At 41.4% G+C, this 17,036-nt stretch overlaps 2 protein-coding genes across 2 annotated transcripts in view; one reads left to right on the top strand and one right to left on the bottom strand.

Moving 5' to 3' along the window:
- Positions 1-11,269, top strand: part of SYCP3 (synaptonemal complex protein 3) — a 45,107-nt gene extending 33,838 nt beyond the window's left edge. Inside the window, exons 9-10 of the mRNA XM_089651804.1 lie at positions 9,969-10,073; positions 10,218-11,269. Coding sequence (XP_089507930.1) covers positions 9,969-10,073; positions 10,218-10,271 — 159 coding nt within the window. The 3' untranslated portion in view covers positions 10,272-11,269. The remainder of the gene's footprint in view (positions 1-9,968; positions 10,074-10,217) is intronic.
- CHPT1 (choline phosphotransferase 1) overlaps positions 8,867-17,036 on the bottom strand; it is a 52,459-nt gene continuing 44,289 nt past the window's right edge. The window contains exons 8-9 of the mRNA XM_089651803.1: positions 12,142-12,252; positions 8,867-10,297 (exon numbers count right to left, since the gene is read on the bottom strand). Of these exons, the coding sequence (XP_089507929.1) occupies positions 10,253-10,297; positions 12,142-12,252 (156 nt within the window). The 3' untranslated portion in view covers positions 8,867-10,252. The remainder of the gene's footprint in view (positions 10,298-12,141; positions 12,253-17,036) is intronic.

Below are 17,036 nucleotides of genomic sequence, written 5' to 3'. Positions count from 1 at the left end.
GAGGCCCATGGCAGAGTGGCGGAGCGTAAGCAGCTTCAATTAAAGGCCATACAGAGGCCTATGTTAAAAAGTCCCCCCAGCAGCAGCGTGGGGAGACGACTATCAAGAGTCCAATGGCAGAGTGGCGGAGCGGAAGCAGCTTCAATTGAAAGCCATACACAGGCCTAGGTTAAAAAGTCCCCCCAGCAGCAGTGTGGGGAGACGACTATCAAGAGTCCAATGGCTGAGTGGCGATCCGGGAAGTCAGCGTTGTGATTGCAGATGCAATGCAGAGATTCTATGAGGTGATGCCGTGGGTGCGAAGAAGATCAATGGCTGACATCTAAGTTACACAGGGGAGTACCTTTATCCGCTTGTAACATCAGGAAATCGGTGATGGCCTTTCGCTGTTCGTAAAGGCGGTCTAACATATGTAGGGTTGAATTCCACCTTGTTGCAACGTCGCAGATCAGGCGATGCTGTGGAATTCCGTTCTGCAGCTGCAGCTCAAGGAGGGTGTGCTTTGCGGTGTAGGAATGGCTGAAATGCATGCAAAGTTTATGTGACATTTTAAGGATGTCTTGCAGTGGGATGGTGGATTTTAGGAACCGCTTGACAACCAGATTGAACACGTGAGCCATGCATGGCACAACCTTCCTTGACGCAGAGCAGACACCATGTTCTTTCTGTTGTCGGTCAACATGGTTCCGATTTTCAGTTTGCGCGGAGACAGCCATCTGTCGATTTCTCTGTTCATTACACTCAGAAGTTCCTCCCCTGTGTGACTACGTTCGCCAAGGCATACCAGGTGCAGCACAGCGTGACACCGTTGCGCCCTGCACATGTGATATGCCGGTCGGGTAATGGGACTTGGCACGGGGGTGGCGGCTGAGGACACGGCGGAAGAAGAGGTGGCAGAGGCGGACATCTTTGCTGGACCAAGGACGTGCAAACGTGGAGGCAAAAGCGGCGTGACCTGTCTAAGTTGCTGGTGCAGCTATGCCGGCACCACGTTCACCCAGTGGGCCGTAAATAACATGTACTGTCCCTGACCGTAGTTACAGCTCCACACGTCGGCGCTGCCGTGCACTTTGGCAGAGACCGACATGCTCAAAGACTGGCCCACCATCTCTTCTACATGTGAATGCAGGGCTGGCACTGCCTTTTTGGCAAAGAAATGCCGGCTTGGCACTTTCCACCGCGGCTCGGCACAAGCCATCATTTCTCGGAAAGGTGCTGAGTCCACCACTTGGAAAGGGAGGTACTGCAGCACCAGCAACTTGGACAGGAGGACGTTCAGCTTCTGCACCGTCGGGTGCGTGCTCGCAAACTGTTGTCTCTTGGAAACGGATTCCAAGAAAGACTGCTGACGGAATCCGTGAAGAGGAGTAGCAGGAGAAGGAGCATCTGAACGAGCGGAAGATGCCAACGAGCGACAACTCCCCTCAGCAGAGGTGTTGGAGCCTTGACTGGCTGATAGAGGGCGATTGACGTCGGGTGACGGAGCAAGTAACGGAGCGGGTGATGGAGCGGGGGCTGGGGCAGGCAGAACCGCCGTATCTTTATCACGGTTTTCCCAGGCCACCAAATGGCGACGCTGCATATGCTGACGCAACGCTGTAGTCCCAACATTGGCCCCCTGGCCACGCTTGACTTTCTGGCCACATAATCGACATACGGCTACATTTACTTCCTCGGGCGGCTTGACGAAAAATTGCCACACCGCCGAGTAGGAAACTTTGCCCCCACTACTCCTCACTGGCTGACTGCTACTTCCTCTGTGCACACCGGCACCACTACTGGCCGTGGTGGTAGGCTGCAGTGGAGCTGGTGCTCTACTCCGTGGCCGTTTGGCTCCACTGACACTGCTGTGACCCTGCTGCCTCCTGGGCAACCCACCGACTGTTTTGCTCGCTGGCAAGCTGGCACCCTCTTCTCCTGATGATGCGGAAGCAATAGCCTGATGATGACGAGGCTGCCAAGTGCGATCAGCCTCATCATCATCAATTAGGGTCTCCGCGTCACTACTAGCCCCCTCGGCTGCGTGTGGGTCAGGAGACAGACCTGTCTCTAGACCGGCTACCGAGCCACTCTCCTCGCCACTACTTCTTCGCCTGGCTGCTGAAGAGGCGGATGTCTCCCCCCGTTCCTGACCGCCCTCTGTTAGCTCTTACTCACTGTACAGTGGGGCTGAGCCCACAGCATGCAATACTTCGCTTGGTGAGGGAACACCAAAGGACAGGGGCAGGTCGAGGACACGTGATTTCAGTGGGCTTGCTCCCGGGCCATGCCAACTAACGGTTGTGTCTGACGTACCCACCGACCGTTGGCTGTAGGTGTCAGAGGTGACCTGGGAAGAGGAAGACGACCGAGTCAACCAATCGATGACGGCAGGGTTGTCGGTGGAGACACGACCGCTGGATGACACCGGGAGCACTGGCCTCTGGCTGTGACTAGTGCTGCCTCGACCCCTTCCTCTGCTGCCACGTCTGCTCGCTCCTGAAACATTGCCTCCTCTGCCACTCCTCTGCGTGTTGTCTGACATACTCTTTAATTCAATAAGCACCCCAAAAATAAAACCGGATTTAACTCTTTGAACGTACAATAGTGGTTGTGAAGCAGAAAGTCAGTTTATTTAGCACAATCGGTCAATTGCAGCTTGCCGTTGGCTGTAAACTGTACGTTTATGTCACTGGAATACACTAATCACTCAAAAAATATTACCGCCACCCGGCGTGTATATGGATTTAACTCTTTGAACGTACAATAGTGGTTGTGAAGCAGAAAGTCAGTTTATTGTACACAATTGGTCAATTGCAGCTTGCCGTTGGCTGGAAACTGTACGTTTATGTCACTGGAATGCACTAATCACCCAAAAAATATTACCGCCAGCCGGCGTGTAAATGGATTTAACTCTTTGAACGTACAATAGTGGTTGTGAAGCAGAAAGTCAGTTTATTTAGCCCAATCGGTCAATTGCAGCTTGCCGTTGGCTGGAAACTGTACGTTTATGTCACTGGAATGCACTAATCACCCAAAAAATATTACCGCCACCCGGCGTGTATATGGATTTAACTCTTTGAACGTACAATAGTGGTTGTGAAGCAGAAAGTCAGTTTATTTAGCACAATCGGTCAATTGCAGCTTGCCGTTGGCTGGAAACTGTACGTTTATGTCACTGGAATGCACTAATCACCCAAAAAATATTACCGCCACCCGGCGTGTAAATGGATCTAACTCTTTGAACGTACAATAGTGGTTGTGAAGCAGAAAGTCAGTTTATTGTACACAATCGGTCAATTGCAGCTTGCCGTTGGCTGGAAACTGTACGTTTGTGTCACTGGAATGCACTAATCACCCAAAAAATATTACCGCCAGCCGGCGTGTAAATGGATTTAACTCTTTGAACGTACAATAGTGGTTGTGAAGCAGAAAGTCAGTTTATTTTGCACAATCGGCAAACTGCAGCACCAACTGTGCACGACAGCCACCGAAAAAAAAAAGGGTGTATGTCACTTTAAATTTTCGATTCTTTGATAGCTGTGGCCCTAAGTAACGATTCTGTGTCCCTGAGTAACGATTCTGTGGCCCTAAAGTCTCTGTGGCCCTAACTCTGTCCCTTAATACACACAGGTCTGTCTCTCTTGAATGACCAGAGGCTAATGGAGAATTCTAAGATGGCCGCGATTTATAGCTCCACCATTACACAGTGCTGGCTGGCTGCTGATTGGCTAATGCGATCACATGTCATGAATGCATTATGGGTCAGCGCGCCTTGTCTGCGCGCCTTCCCAGAGATCCCCGCCCCATCTTCTCTGTCCATTTTCTCCGTCGCCACACATGTCGCCGCCATTTTTGGGAAAATTCGATTCGTGCATCCGAAGTTTGCTAATCTTCGGATTCGTCGCGAATAGAATTTTTCCAAATCTTCGGAACGAATTCCACTTCGTCATGTTCGATTCGCTCATCTCTAATCATGAGTTCCAAGGCTTGAAGATGTTTGAAGGTATGTGCAGGTACCACCATGTGAATGTATTCCTTGCACATTATTAGTTTCTTCTGTATCTTTGGACATTAGCTCCAACAGTTTGATTTTTTTCCACCAGTTGTCTTCCAGGACAGCTTTTGAAAGATGGAGCTCCTGCTACCAGACCAGGAAACACATTGCCGCATCAGCTCAAAGGCGGCCCTCCAAGCACACAGTTTTTATTGTTTTCTTCATCCAGAGGTTACCCGGGGAACTGTATTTATGAAGGAAGTAGCTCTATATCTTAAGCATGTAGCGGAGGTTTCTCACCTAACTTGTCTGCTGTTGTAGGCCATAGGATCCCTCCTAGTAAGGAGGCAGGAGGAGACCCATAACTTTTTCCATCTGTGCCTGGCGAGGGTCTATATCATGGATAGTGATTTCACTTATATGGGTTCACCTTTGTGGCTGACCATTCCATGCGGCTGTGTGGCGGCATAGAAGAGAGGGGTTACATCATTCTTCCCTGATGCAGGGGCATAATTTCCAGTAGGAGCAATGTCATCTTTGGGCGCTGGAAGCCGTGTTTCCAGCCCCCTCCAGTGCAGGGGGGAAAAGGGAGGGCCTGAGTAGTGTTAGGGTCTGCTCTAGAGGAGGAAACACATGGCTATGGAGACTTCCTACCATTTGCAAGCTCTAGTGGAAGCAGGCACAAGCCCTTCACAGGTAAGCGGTAATATTTGGTTCTGTGCTGCTGTGTATCCTGTGCTGTTTTAGTGGCGGTGCAACTTTGCTGGCCTGGCACTGTTAGGCTGCTTTTGTGATTCTGGTGTCCCTGTAGACATCTGGTTATTGGACATTTTTGTTGGTTTGTTTCAGACTAAGGGCCTAGAGGAGGACAAGGGTGCTACTCCTAAAAGGAAATGGCCAGGGTCTGCAGTTAAATTAGGATCCAATTATTCTATCTCACTGTGCCACTTTTGTATTGGAGATGTCTTCCATTTGAAGAAGATCGTAGCCTACTCTAGAACAAATGTCCACGACTGGATGCGCCTTTATCTAAAGATTAAAACAAAAAAAAACAAATCTCGCCTTTGAGGACATGGGCTACTAAAAGATTCTTTGGATAGAAGAGGTTGCGTTCTACTTAAATGGGCTTAGGAGTACAGTATGAAAAAACCTGAAGCTGGCATTACCCACTACCTGTGTTGCAAAAAATCTAGTTTTAGCTGTCATAATTGCAGGCTCATTTGATGATCGGAACCCCTACAAAACAACTGCTGGGGTCTCTTCCTTTGATTCAAAGCAGTGAATTTTATTGCAGATGCTTCTGTAGAATCAATGAAAATGTCAGCAAGAGTATCTGCCCTAGTTGCCCAAGAAGTGCACTATGGATTAAGACCTGGTCTGGGGATGCATCCTCTAAATCACAGTTTTCTAGAGGATTTGTTTTTAGGTCCTGAGCTAAAAGCTGAGCTAGAAAGCACAGCAGACTGTAAAAAAAATTTCTACAGAAAAAAAGAAGCCCTTCACAAAAATATTTTTTTTGTAAAGGATCCAATCACAAGAGAATAAGGATGCTAAAACAAAAAATGCACTGGATGGGTCACAAGGGTAAAAGGGAAGGGGGGCATTCTTTGTAGCCCCCTGATCAGACCAAGTCCTAATGGCAGGATGCAACCTTTAGGAGGAAGATTAGGCGTCTTGCTTCCACAGTGGCAAAAGGTTACAGTTTTATTCTAAAGATCAGAGATGAGTATGCTTTACAGTTTGTCAGATTGTTGGTAACAAAGCAACCCAAAGATTTCGAGATGGCAAGAGCTCTAACTCTTCTCTTAGGGGACTTGGTAGACCAGATTGTCTTTGGTCCCTAATCCAAAACAAAATAAGGTAGACTGTTTTTACTCACATTTTTGTGGTCAAAAACCATAAGGAAATTTTTCGACTGATCCTCAATGTCAAACCTTTAAAGAAAGCAATAAGATACAAGAAATTCTGAATTGAATCCATAATTTCTGTTAAAAATATCCTGAACAAGATTGCTTCATGGTGACCTTGGATTTGAAAGAGGTGTACCTCCACATACTGATCAGGGACAGCTCTCAAACATTTTTTCAGCTGGCTATGGAAACAGGGGGAGTAGTCTATCATTATCAATGCAGAGCTCTACCCTTCAGCTCGCAGAATTTTTTCTGAAGTACTAGTAGAGGCCCTAGCTCCTCTGATGTCTTATTCAATTTCGAGAAAAAACTCTTGACAACAATCGTTTCAAAAGAATAACTATAGAAAACTATTTTTCAGACTTTACAGTGGTTGAAAGACCTGAGATAGTTAATACATTTAGAGAAATTGAATCTCCAGCCTTGCTAGGCAATTTCATTTCTGGGTTATACACTTCATTCTTGAGAGCAAAAGAAAGTATTGAAAAGATCTATACATATATATTGCTCAGCTTCAGTGCAACCACTCCATTCCAATACGGGACATTATTGTCAGCACTTGGTTTTATGACATCGTCAGAAATCACATCTCGAAAGAGGACTTCTCTGGACTTGGTTAGTGTCATTGAAGACGGATGCAAGCTCATGGGATTTGAGAGCCCATCTGGGATCCAACCTGGCACAGGGAAGATGGTCTCTGACAGAATCACAAGCATCTTCCAATTGTAAGGAACTAATTACAGTGACCAGGACTTGTTGGTCTGTTAGGATCAGATGTCAGGTTAACCATTTACAGGTCCTATCAGACAACTCCACTATACTAGCCTACTTACAACAGGGAGGCAGAAGAGGTTGCTTCTTGATGAAAGTGACAGCTATGACTTTTGTCCGGATAGAAAAGCGCCTGAGCTCTCTACCTGCTATTCATATGAGAGGAAAATGCAACAACTTTTAAGCCATCGAGATTGGGCTCTCCATCCAAAAGTTTCCACTGAGATAACTCATCGATGGGGACTTCCAGATTCTATAGACTGGCAAGACTTGATGAACCACACAGTCCGAGAAAACGGGCAGACTCGATGGACCACTCAGTCTTTTTCTGCCGTCACCTTTCTATGTTTCTATAATTAGATCCAGCCTTATTCCAAAGGGTCTAAACAAGTTCCTGCAGAAACAGACAAATTTAATCTTATTTGCTCCATATTACATAGTTACATATTAGTCTAAGAGGACATTGTTCTCTGGCAGTTTTTCCTGTATACATTTTTCCAGTGGGGTGACATTTGATATCTCAGGGTACAGTCTTGCATCCTCAGATACGCACACTAAAAATGGCCACACGGTTACGGAGGAGAAAATCCTGAAGTCTACAGGATTGTCAGTTGTTTGCATAGTTGGCACTCTGCTGGACAGTTCCAAACCGATTACGAGAGTGATCTACCAAAAGGTATGGAAGAAGTTTAATGCCTATGGAAAATTATATATATATAATTTTTTTACAGGGTATGCCCACTTTTCTGGAATTTTTACAGGATGGGGCAGATAGAGAGTCTGGCTGTGAGTACTCTTTAACATCCAGATTGCAGCCCTTTCTCTTTTCCTCCAGAAATCCTATTGCCAGATTCTGCAAGGTTGTATAGAGAAAAAGGCTGATTAAGGTTCTAATTGGGACTTGTCCTTGGTCCTAAGGTGTATGGTGAAGTCTCCTTTTGAACCATTAGCAGAAGCTTCTCTATGTCTTTTGACCTTGAAGAAAGTTTTTCTGGTGAAAATTTCGTCACAGCAGCCCGCAGACGTAGAGATTCAGAAGACTGTGTAATTTGGAAAGCAGACCCTGGTTTTCTACCAAAAGTCTCATCTGTTTTTCATCATTTACAAGACATAGTACTGCCATCTTTCTGTAGCCTGCCTGCTAATGACAGGAAGAAAGGCTCAGTCTTTTGCCTGTTAGAAGATGTCTTACACTATCTTAGTGCTTCAAAAGACTTTCAAGTTTCATATGCCTTGTTTGTACTTTTTGTGGCTAAACACAGAGGGAAATAATCGTCCAAAGTTACTTTGGCTCATTGGATTAGGCTAGCTATTTTGAAGGCTTACAAGGTCATGGACACTGAGCCAGCACAGTTTTTGAATGCACATTCTACAAGAGCATTTTGGGGAAAGAAGGCTTGTGCCACCTCAGATTTGTAAGGCTGGCAAATTTCTCCACGTTTGTACATCATTATCATTTTGACCTGCTGTCTAGCCAAGACCAAGTTGGGAGGACAGTCCTCCAAGCAATGGTCCCCCCCTGGGTTGGCAAGTTCTTGCTTATCCTCCTGAGGACTGGCCTGGAAGACAACTGGGGAAAAACCAGATCTAGGCTTACCAGTAACTATTTTCAGGAAAGGAAAGCATGTTTCCTCCCTAATTTTTATGGAACATGTTTCATTCTATTTTGTATGGGACTGTATTTTTGAGAGCCAACTTTCAGTTCTCCTTTAAAATGTGAGCCTGGAGATTACAAAAATGGCTTTCACCCCCCCCCGCCCCTTACATTATCATAATGGAGGGATGCTGTTAACTTTCACCTGAAGAGGGAGCAACTGACGTATAAGCACAGGGAATGCCTTAAAAATTAAAAAAACATGGGAATCATGTGAAAAATGAAATGGGAAAACACATTAACCGTAACCTGCGTAGGTGTGAACCAAGCCTCAGATGCAGTTTGTTACCCTCTCCCATTTTATAAATCAACATCTCCAAATACTAGACCTACAACTTTTGCAAAGGATGTATTCCGTTAATTCCTATGTTATTATTCAGTATTTTTCAGCCTGAACTATTTTGTAAAATGTATATCAGCAGAATTTCTCATAACAAATAAGCATTTGAAAAACTTTTCATTGTTTTTGTCATTCAACCAGGAAGCATTATTAGCGTATAAAAAGGGTGGTGTGAGCCATGGTTACTGAAGTGGAATAAACAAATGCAACTGTACTTGGGTCACCAACATGTAAATTCATTTTATTAAAGATTTAGAAAGTACAGCATTTAAAAATAACCACATTTATTATATCCATAACAGAATGAATGACCTGTATCATTTATTGAAAAGTAGATCCCCATGTTCTTTAAAGTGGTAGTAAACTCTCTATGCTGAGATATCCCCTAAACTTGCATGTTTAGGAGATATTCCAGCTAGCAGCAGCCGCTGACGTTACCGGCATTTTTGTGCCATTCCTTCAGAGCTCTGTCATGTTCCTGGTGCTCCCGCGTGTATGCTCGGGAGTGACGTCATTGCGGCTCAGCAGGTCAGTTGGCTGTTGCCGTGAACCTGGACGAAAGACCAGGTGAAAATGGAAGCCCTGTCAGCAGTGACAGTATGCTGCTGGTGGGATTCATTGCAAGGTAAGTAATATGATATTGCCGTGCAGGGGAAACACTTTTTTTTTTTTTTTTTAGAAGTTTTACTACCGCTTTAATGTTAAAGAAAACTGGGAAATGTTATTGATACATAAAAGTGCATTATTATGGGCCACATAGTGTTCTGAAAACAGGGTTTCCTGCATAGCTAAATGGATTGCCTACTAAAACGTAGACAACAAGGGCTCATGGCTGTAGTGAAGGCTTTAGTGTATTGAAGGCTTTTGTGACGTCTATAGTAACCCAAGTTACTAACACTTGTGGTATTAAAATAATCCTGTAGGCTGCCATGGCTATATGACTTTAAAGTTCACCTTTAAAAGCACGTTACATGTTACGCCCATATTTAAGGTGTAACATGTATCATGCTTCTATGCAGCCCTCATCCGCTGTCACAATTTGAAAGCAGTTTCCTGTGAATGAATTAGCCTACAACTATCGGCAGCTGTTGCAGCTGTCAGTAGTTCTGATAAAATATTTTACCAGCTTCCACAAACTGAATGAACTTTCTATTTTTTTTGCACAAGTTAAGATAAAAATGATGTCCGATTTTAATACTAAACATCTGTATTTGTTAAGGAGTTTTCCATAGCTATAACATACATATGAAGACAGGAGGGAGATAATACATCTTAGAATTCAAAAGGTTATTTTTTTTTTTATCTTAATATTTGTAGAATATGCATGATTTGGAAAAGAACCAAGAAAACCTTCTATCTGGTGCTCAAAATGAACTCAGAAAGGAAATGGCTATGTTGCAGAAGAAAATTCTTATGGACACCGTAAGTTAAATCCTAGTAATTGCACTGTCATGCAAGACATTCAATACAGTTTTTTTTTTTTTTTTTACTTTCAGCTTTATTATCAAAATATATGAGATAAATATAAAAATAGTTTAACTTATTTCATTCTTTTTCTTCTGTCAGCAACAGCAAGAGATGGCAAGTGTTCGAAAGTCGCTTCAGTCAATGTTATTCTGATGGCTCCCTGAAGGAATAACTTCTACCTATTTAAACATATAATTAAAGGATTATCCACCAAAAAGAATACAAGTCCCATTTTGACTTCTGATTTTACAAAGTTAAATGAAGTTTGGTTTGTTTAAAAGAAACATAAAATGGTAATATGTAAAACAGTTTTGCTTTGTTTGCAATGTTTAGTATGTAATCTAAAACTTACTATTGGCAGTGAACCAAGTTGTGTCTGTGTACATATACAGGTGACGTGAGGAAGGGGAATGCACCTCTGCAGGAACATTAAGTAAATCACCAGAATCTGGTGCAACTCTGCATAGAAGCCAATCAGCTCCCAGGTGTTACTGACAGAGCTTAATTGAACAAGCAGTAGTTAGAAGCTGATTGGTTACTATGCAGAGTTGCACCGGAGTCACATGACTTGAAGCTGCCATGGCAGAATACTAAGGTGCTGACTTCATAAAAATAGCCAGCTCCCACAATTCACAGCTGGTGCAAGACACATGACCTGAACCAGAGTGCCATACAACCTGCTTTGCATAAGTTTATGTTCACTCTATTGCAGCTGTTCTCCATCCCAAATTCCTGTGGGGTTGAGTACAATGGACCTAAGTTTATGACTGCTTTACTTACATTGTTCTTTCATATCAAATACATTGATATAAATTTAGATGTGTGAAAATGCAGAGCACACCAAAAATACCAGTGAATGTAGAAGTAACCCATGTTATTTTTTAAAAGTATTAATGCATATGGAATCTCAGCTGTCAAAAAATGAACAAATGTGTATGGTGTTCTCTGTCAGCCATGCATACACTGTATGCCCAGCTATGTGCTTTCCTAACAAGCCTGAGAATCTAAAGCTTTTTCACTGTATTTTGCCATTTGTATGTGTTTTGTGTAATAATTTTTGCAGATTTTTCACAGTATGCTATGTTTCAAACAAAACACAGTTACCTGTACAAAATAAAACATTTTATTAAACATGAATGAATGAAACCGTATCAATTCTAATTCATTTTCGAAACAAAAATAAACGAATCCGCTCCACAGAGCACAAATACCACATGGCTTGATGCTTCACAAGATTATTTCCAGTTTAACAACACTGTATAGCTGGATTCTGACTCAGTGTTATAGTTATTACAAGCAAGCAATAAAAAAAAAAATCACATTGGTCCAGAAGCATGTTTCAGCTCCTAAGTATGGTAATTTGAAAAAGACGTTTAAAAACTTGTTAACTTCTTTTTTATATTATGCAATAAATAAAAAAATTAAAACTAATTTCCTTTTATGGATGAGAAAATTTAGAACTGCTCTCATGGAGGAGAAGAAACTTGTAATTGTTAAACAATTAAAAGAAATTAATTAAATATAAAAAGCAAATCCATTTAGATACAGAAATAATAATAAATTGTGTTTATTTCAGTAGGTTAGGTATCTCTATTTTTTTTGGCAAGCCCAATATGCTAATCATTAACAAGGTGGAGGAAACCAGCAGGAAACCAAATGATGCTTCAGGTACAGTACATTACCAAAATTGAACCAATACTGACAGAGTATATGGTTACTAAAATATATTTGAGGAGAGCACTGTATTACCCATCTCTTCTTGCAATGAGCATGAGAAAAACAGCAGTTATTTTTACCCTGTAACAGTGCACATGTATCCAATGGACTTGCTCTTTTTTCAGTTACGTTTGAATTAAGAAAATGGAATGCCATACTGCCATTCGTTAGACAACCATTGATTGGGTCTCATTAAGTCCTATTATTTTTATGGTACCATATAAATAGATGTCATTGTTTTCCCCCCTGTTTCTTTTCCTCCATTTGTTTTAGCAGTCAGTCAGTCAGTATGATTTTGATTTTGAACCTGCTCAGCAGCTGGGATAGGAGGGATTCTGAACACAGATATCCGAAGATGTGTTGCTATTTGTAGACAAAGGCCTATGCAGTATCTTGTCAGTTCAAACAATGAAATAACCTATAAAAAGACAATAAAATAAATTAGTCTCATGCCCTTTTGAGTTTCATTTACAGCAATTAGGTATTTCAAACAGTCTCACTTCACTTAAACACTAGTCAAGAACAATCTTTAATGCTTGTTAGGCCATTCATATTATGTTCTGGAGGCCAGTGTCTTTTAGTCTTTTATGATAGGCACTTCTTTTCTTTCTATGGTTTAAGGATTATTACCATGTGCCAGCACTATTTAAAGCTGAAGTTAAGTATTTGGGGTTTTTTTTTTCATATACTGCAACAAACACAATAATTATGTATAATGGTTTGTATCTCATTTCTCACAAGCAGCTGTTTCTAGTAAAAATCTTTCCTGCTTCCCTCCTGAGCATCTGTCTCCTGATGCTGTGATGGTTAACAGCAGCCACTGCTACTGAGAAAAGTTGCACTGCTCGCTTGATCCCTTTGCCATTTACAGAACTCTTACCTGTATTGTCCCACAATGCATTGCATTCTGTATGGGCAGGGGAGATTCTGTCATTCAACTGTTCCACCTCGATTCAAAGAACGCAATGCTCTGTGGGACAATGATAGTATGAGTTCTGTGAATAGCAGAAAGGGGGCAGGTGAGCTGTGCAACTTTTTTCAGTAGCAGTAGAAGCTGGTAACCTTAATGCCTCATGTACACAGTGTGTTTAGCCAAGCTTCCCTAAACGCTTATCCTCCTGGAAGTCACATTTTGCAGAAAAACCTCTTGAGGCGTGTACACATGTTTAGGCACATCATGAGCTTGAACGTTAATTTCATTGGCCAGAATTTTGGTCATTGAGATGAATTAACACTCAAGCGATTGACACGCCTAGCGTTTACATGAGTTTAGATGTATTTACACACATCATGCAATTTTCTGCCAAAACTCGGCTGCTCCTGGCAGTGAGTTTTTCTTCTGACGCTAAATGCCAATGTGCACATGGACACATAGGCTAACATGCAGGGGCATTTAGTGGCAAAAAAAAACAAGCCTCAAAAAAGCAACAGAAAAAACATCCGGCTCACTCAGGAGAGTGTCCAATAGCTCTGAGGAGGCATGGCAAGTAAGAATTTAAGCAGAAGCAGCTGGCTGCAGGTAATGGGGCACACATCATTACACATAACTAAATGTGTTTGGTGCAGTAACCCCAAAAAAACTAGACTTCAGCAGCCGGCAGATATATTGCAAATTGAAGGTGCAGATGCCTGAGCCTTCTTTCTCGAATAAGTGAGCACACCATCCACTGTCTGTGACTGAAGACTCCTCCCTCCCTTCTCTAGCCTGCCTCCAAAAGAGCGAGTACACAAAGTACCTACTGATCCATATTGAGAATTGGAAAATAACCGTTTGAGTGGTCTACAGGTGGAAAGAGAAAAACATCCAGGGTCTGCGAATATAACAGATAATGTGTATTTGACCTATTTGAGATAATGGGTCTTTATTGAAGATCAGCAGCCACAATTCAGTTTTATCACATAGACTGTGTATTCATTTTGTGGGCATTTATTTTATGAGCATTTTTATTTGTATGCACGATTGTTTATATCTATTTATCTCACATTGGGAATATATGGGTATCATGGAGATGATGTTCTTAAGTGGGAAGACACTTGTAATTTATTTTTTTAGGATACAGGAAAATAAGAAATATTATCGTGTACGTTTTATTTGCACACTCTTATTTTGTATATTGCTTTATTATTGATTGCAGCACTGGGTTGTAGTTGCAAAACACTGTAATTACTGTATTTTGGATTAGCAAGTTTTGTGTCAATTTAGATCTGTAGCAGCAGACTGTGGTAACAGCTACATACATTGTTTATATTGAGGAGTTCGAGCTGCACTATATATTATTCTTTCATTTTTATACTGTGGTGTGTCACACAGTTAGGTATTAGCAGCAATCCTCAATATTTGGATGTAGTGAGCACATGAGTAAATATATTTATCTAATTATACTTCAGCTTTAACCACTTGCCCTCCTGAGGATTTACCCCCCTTCCTGATCAGGCCATTTTTTTTGCGTTACTTTAACTGACAATTGCCCTGTTGTGCAACGCTGCACGGTTTTTATTTTTTAAGCTATAAAAAACAAAAAAAAGACAATTTTGAGGAAAGAAAAACATTTTTTTTTAACTTTTTGCTAATAAACATGTCCAGCAAAAAAAAAAAAAAATCCAATTTCCTTATAAATTTAGGCCAAAATGTATTCTGCACCATGTCTTTGCTAGAAAAAAAAAATCCCAAAATGTGTAAATTAATTAGTTTACGTGAAAGTTATAGCGTTTACAAATGGCGGTATATATACTTTTTTTTTTCATTTTTGCTAGTAATGGCAGCAATCAGCAACATATAGTGGGACTGCGGCGGACATTCTGACACTGGGAGGAACTGACTTGGTGTCACTGATATCCCCAGTGACACCAATGCCTCCAAAACAAAAAGCACTGACACTGTACTAAGGGCAATGGGTAGGAAGGGGTTAACATGAGAGGCAATCAAAGGGTTAACTGTGTGCTGGGAGTGTTTTACTAGGGAGCGGTGTCAGTGTGCTTCACTGTAATCACACTGCTGTGGGGGCTGTTTAGGTGGACAGCCATGTCTTGGTAGGTTTGCAGTTTTGCCATACTCTTTCCATTTTTGGATGATGAATTGAACAGTGCTCTGTGAGATGTTCAAAGCTTGGGATATTTGTTAATAAGCTAATTCGGCTTTAAACTTCTCCACAATTTTATCCCTGACCTGCCTGGTATGTTCCTTGGCCTTCATGATGCGATTTGTTAACTAATGTTCTCTAACAAACCTCGAGGGATTCACAGAAAAGCTGTATTTATACTGAGATTAAATTACACACAGGTGGACTCTATTTACCAATTAGATGACTTCTGAAGGCAATTGGTTCAACTAGATTTTAGTTAGGGGTATCCGAGTAAAGGGGGCTGAATACAAATGTACGCCACACTTTTCAGATATTTGTAAAACATTTTGAAAACTATTTATCATTTTCCTTCCACTTCACAATTAGATGCCACTTTGTGTTGGTCTTTCACATAAAATCCCAATAAAATACATTTACTTTTTTGATGTAACATAACAAAATGTAGAAAATTTCAAGGGGTATGAATATTTTTCAAGGCACTGTACATAACTTAACAAGAATTTATATGGTGCTGACAATTTAAGCAGGGCTTTACGTACTGTACAGTTATATCAGTCCCTGCCCTCATGGATCTTACAATTTAAGGTTCCAATCTCACATAAATACATACATATTAGCACACATATACTAGTTATTTAGACAGGAGCCAGTTAACCTACCAGCATGTCTCTGGAGTGTGGAAAGAAACCGGAGTAACCAGAGGAAACCCGTACATATACAAGGAGAACATGCAAACTCTATGCATATAGTGTCCTGACTGAGGTCCCACGTGTTGCAAGGCAGAAGTGCTAACCACTATGCCAGCGTGCTGCCCTAAATTGCTGATTAACCACTTGCCGACCACAGATAGCTAAATCACGGCTTCATCCTCATCAATGCACATCAGTGAAGGAGAAAAATTACCTGTTTGCAAAATTTTATAATAGAAACAAAGAAAAAAAAACTTTTTTTTCAAAAATTTGTGCTTTTTTTTTTATAGTGCAAAAAATAAAAACACCCAGTGGCAAGTAAATACCACCATAAGAAAGCACTATTTGAAAAAATGATAAAAATTACATTTGGGTACAGTGTTGTATGACCGCGCAATTGTCATTCAAAGTGCGACAGCGCTGAAAGCTAAAAATGGGCCTGGGCGGAAAGGGGGTATACTGTAAGTGTAAGTTTGAGGGATAATGCAGCATTATTGATGCTACAATATTACAAACTACATCAGGATGATTTTCATAGTGAAATGATTACATTTAGGTTTCAGTTTACTGGGTACACACATTTCCCACACTGCACAGCCAGACAGTTAGCACTTGTAATTAGTTCAGCGAGAAGCATGGTGTCAGCAGTGAATCCCTTAATTTTAACAAAGAAAGCAGTGTCACCATCCTGGCTGCATTAGGGAGCTGTGTTAATCTCAGGACTAAATGAAGAGCAAATCCAAGCAGCTTCATTGTATGTTTCGTATGTGTATTTAGCGGTCTGTCTTGACGGTTAGCTTTAGGTTATATTTAAAGTCTAGGGTTAGGAAATCAGGTTAAAGCGTATTTAACCCCAAAACGGTAAATGTAATGTATTTCAACTTAGAGTCCTTAGATGTGGTGGCTGCATTAGGTTTCCTTGAAGCTTTTTTGGTTTCTTTCCACCTGGTGATCCTGTAAATAACACACTCCCTGTCTCTGCGTGGACTTTTATGGTTATTTTTTTTTACCTTTTACTTTTATGTAAAATAGTTTATGAATTTTTGGTCACACTATATTGTTTATTAATTTAAAAGGTGAAATTTAATTTTGGTTTCTTTTCAAATAATATGTTTTCACATATATAAATTGGTCATGAGCTATCATAATTTGTGATTGTTGGTGTAGTAATATAGGACTTTTTGTAATGAATGCACTTTGTTGGCTATGTTGGCTTATCCAAGGAATGTATACTGTGGCTAATAGTAGTTAGTCACACTTACCTAAATAAATCTAGTTGAATGTGACTACTTACTAGTAGCTAATAATGTCTCACTGTATACAGTTTAAGTACATTTTTTTTTTTTGTAAATCTGTTGCCAAGTTTCTCACCTGGAGAACTTGCCAGTAGTTCCTGCTAACACCACTAAGCCACTGCCACACAAAATAGC

This window comes from Staurois parvus, unplaced genomic scaffold (assembly GCF_062004578.1).
Source record: "Staurois parvus isolate SC_StPar_1 unplaced genomic scaffold, SC_StPar_1.0 ptg000025l, whole genome shotgun sequence".
NCBI classification, from domain to species: domain Eukaryota; kingdom Metazoa; phylum Chordata; class Amphibia; order Anura; family Ranidae; genus Staurois; species Staurois parvus.
Note: the sequence above shows the minus strand (reverse complement) of the source record. Positions and strands in the feature narration are given on the sequence as shown.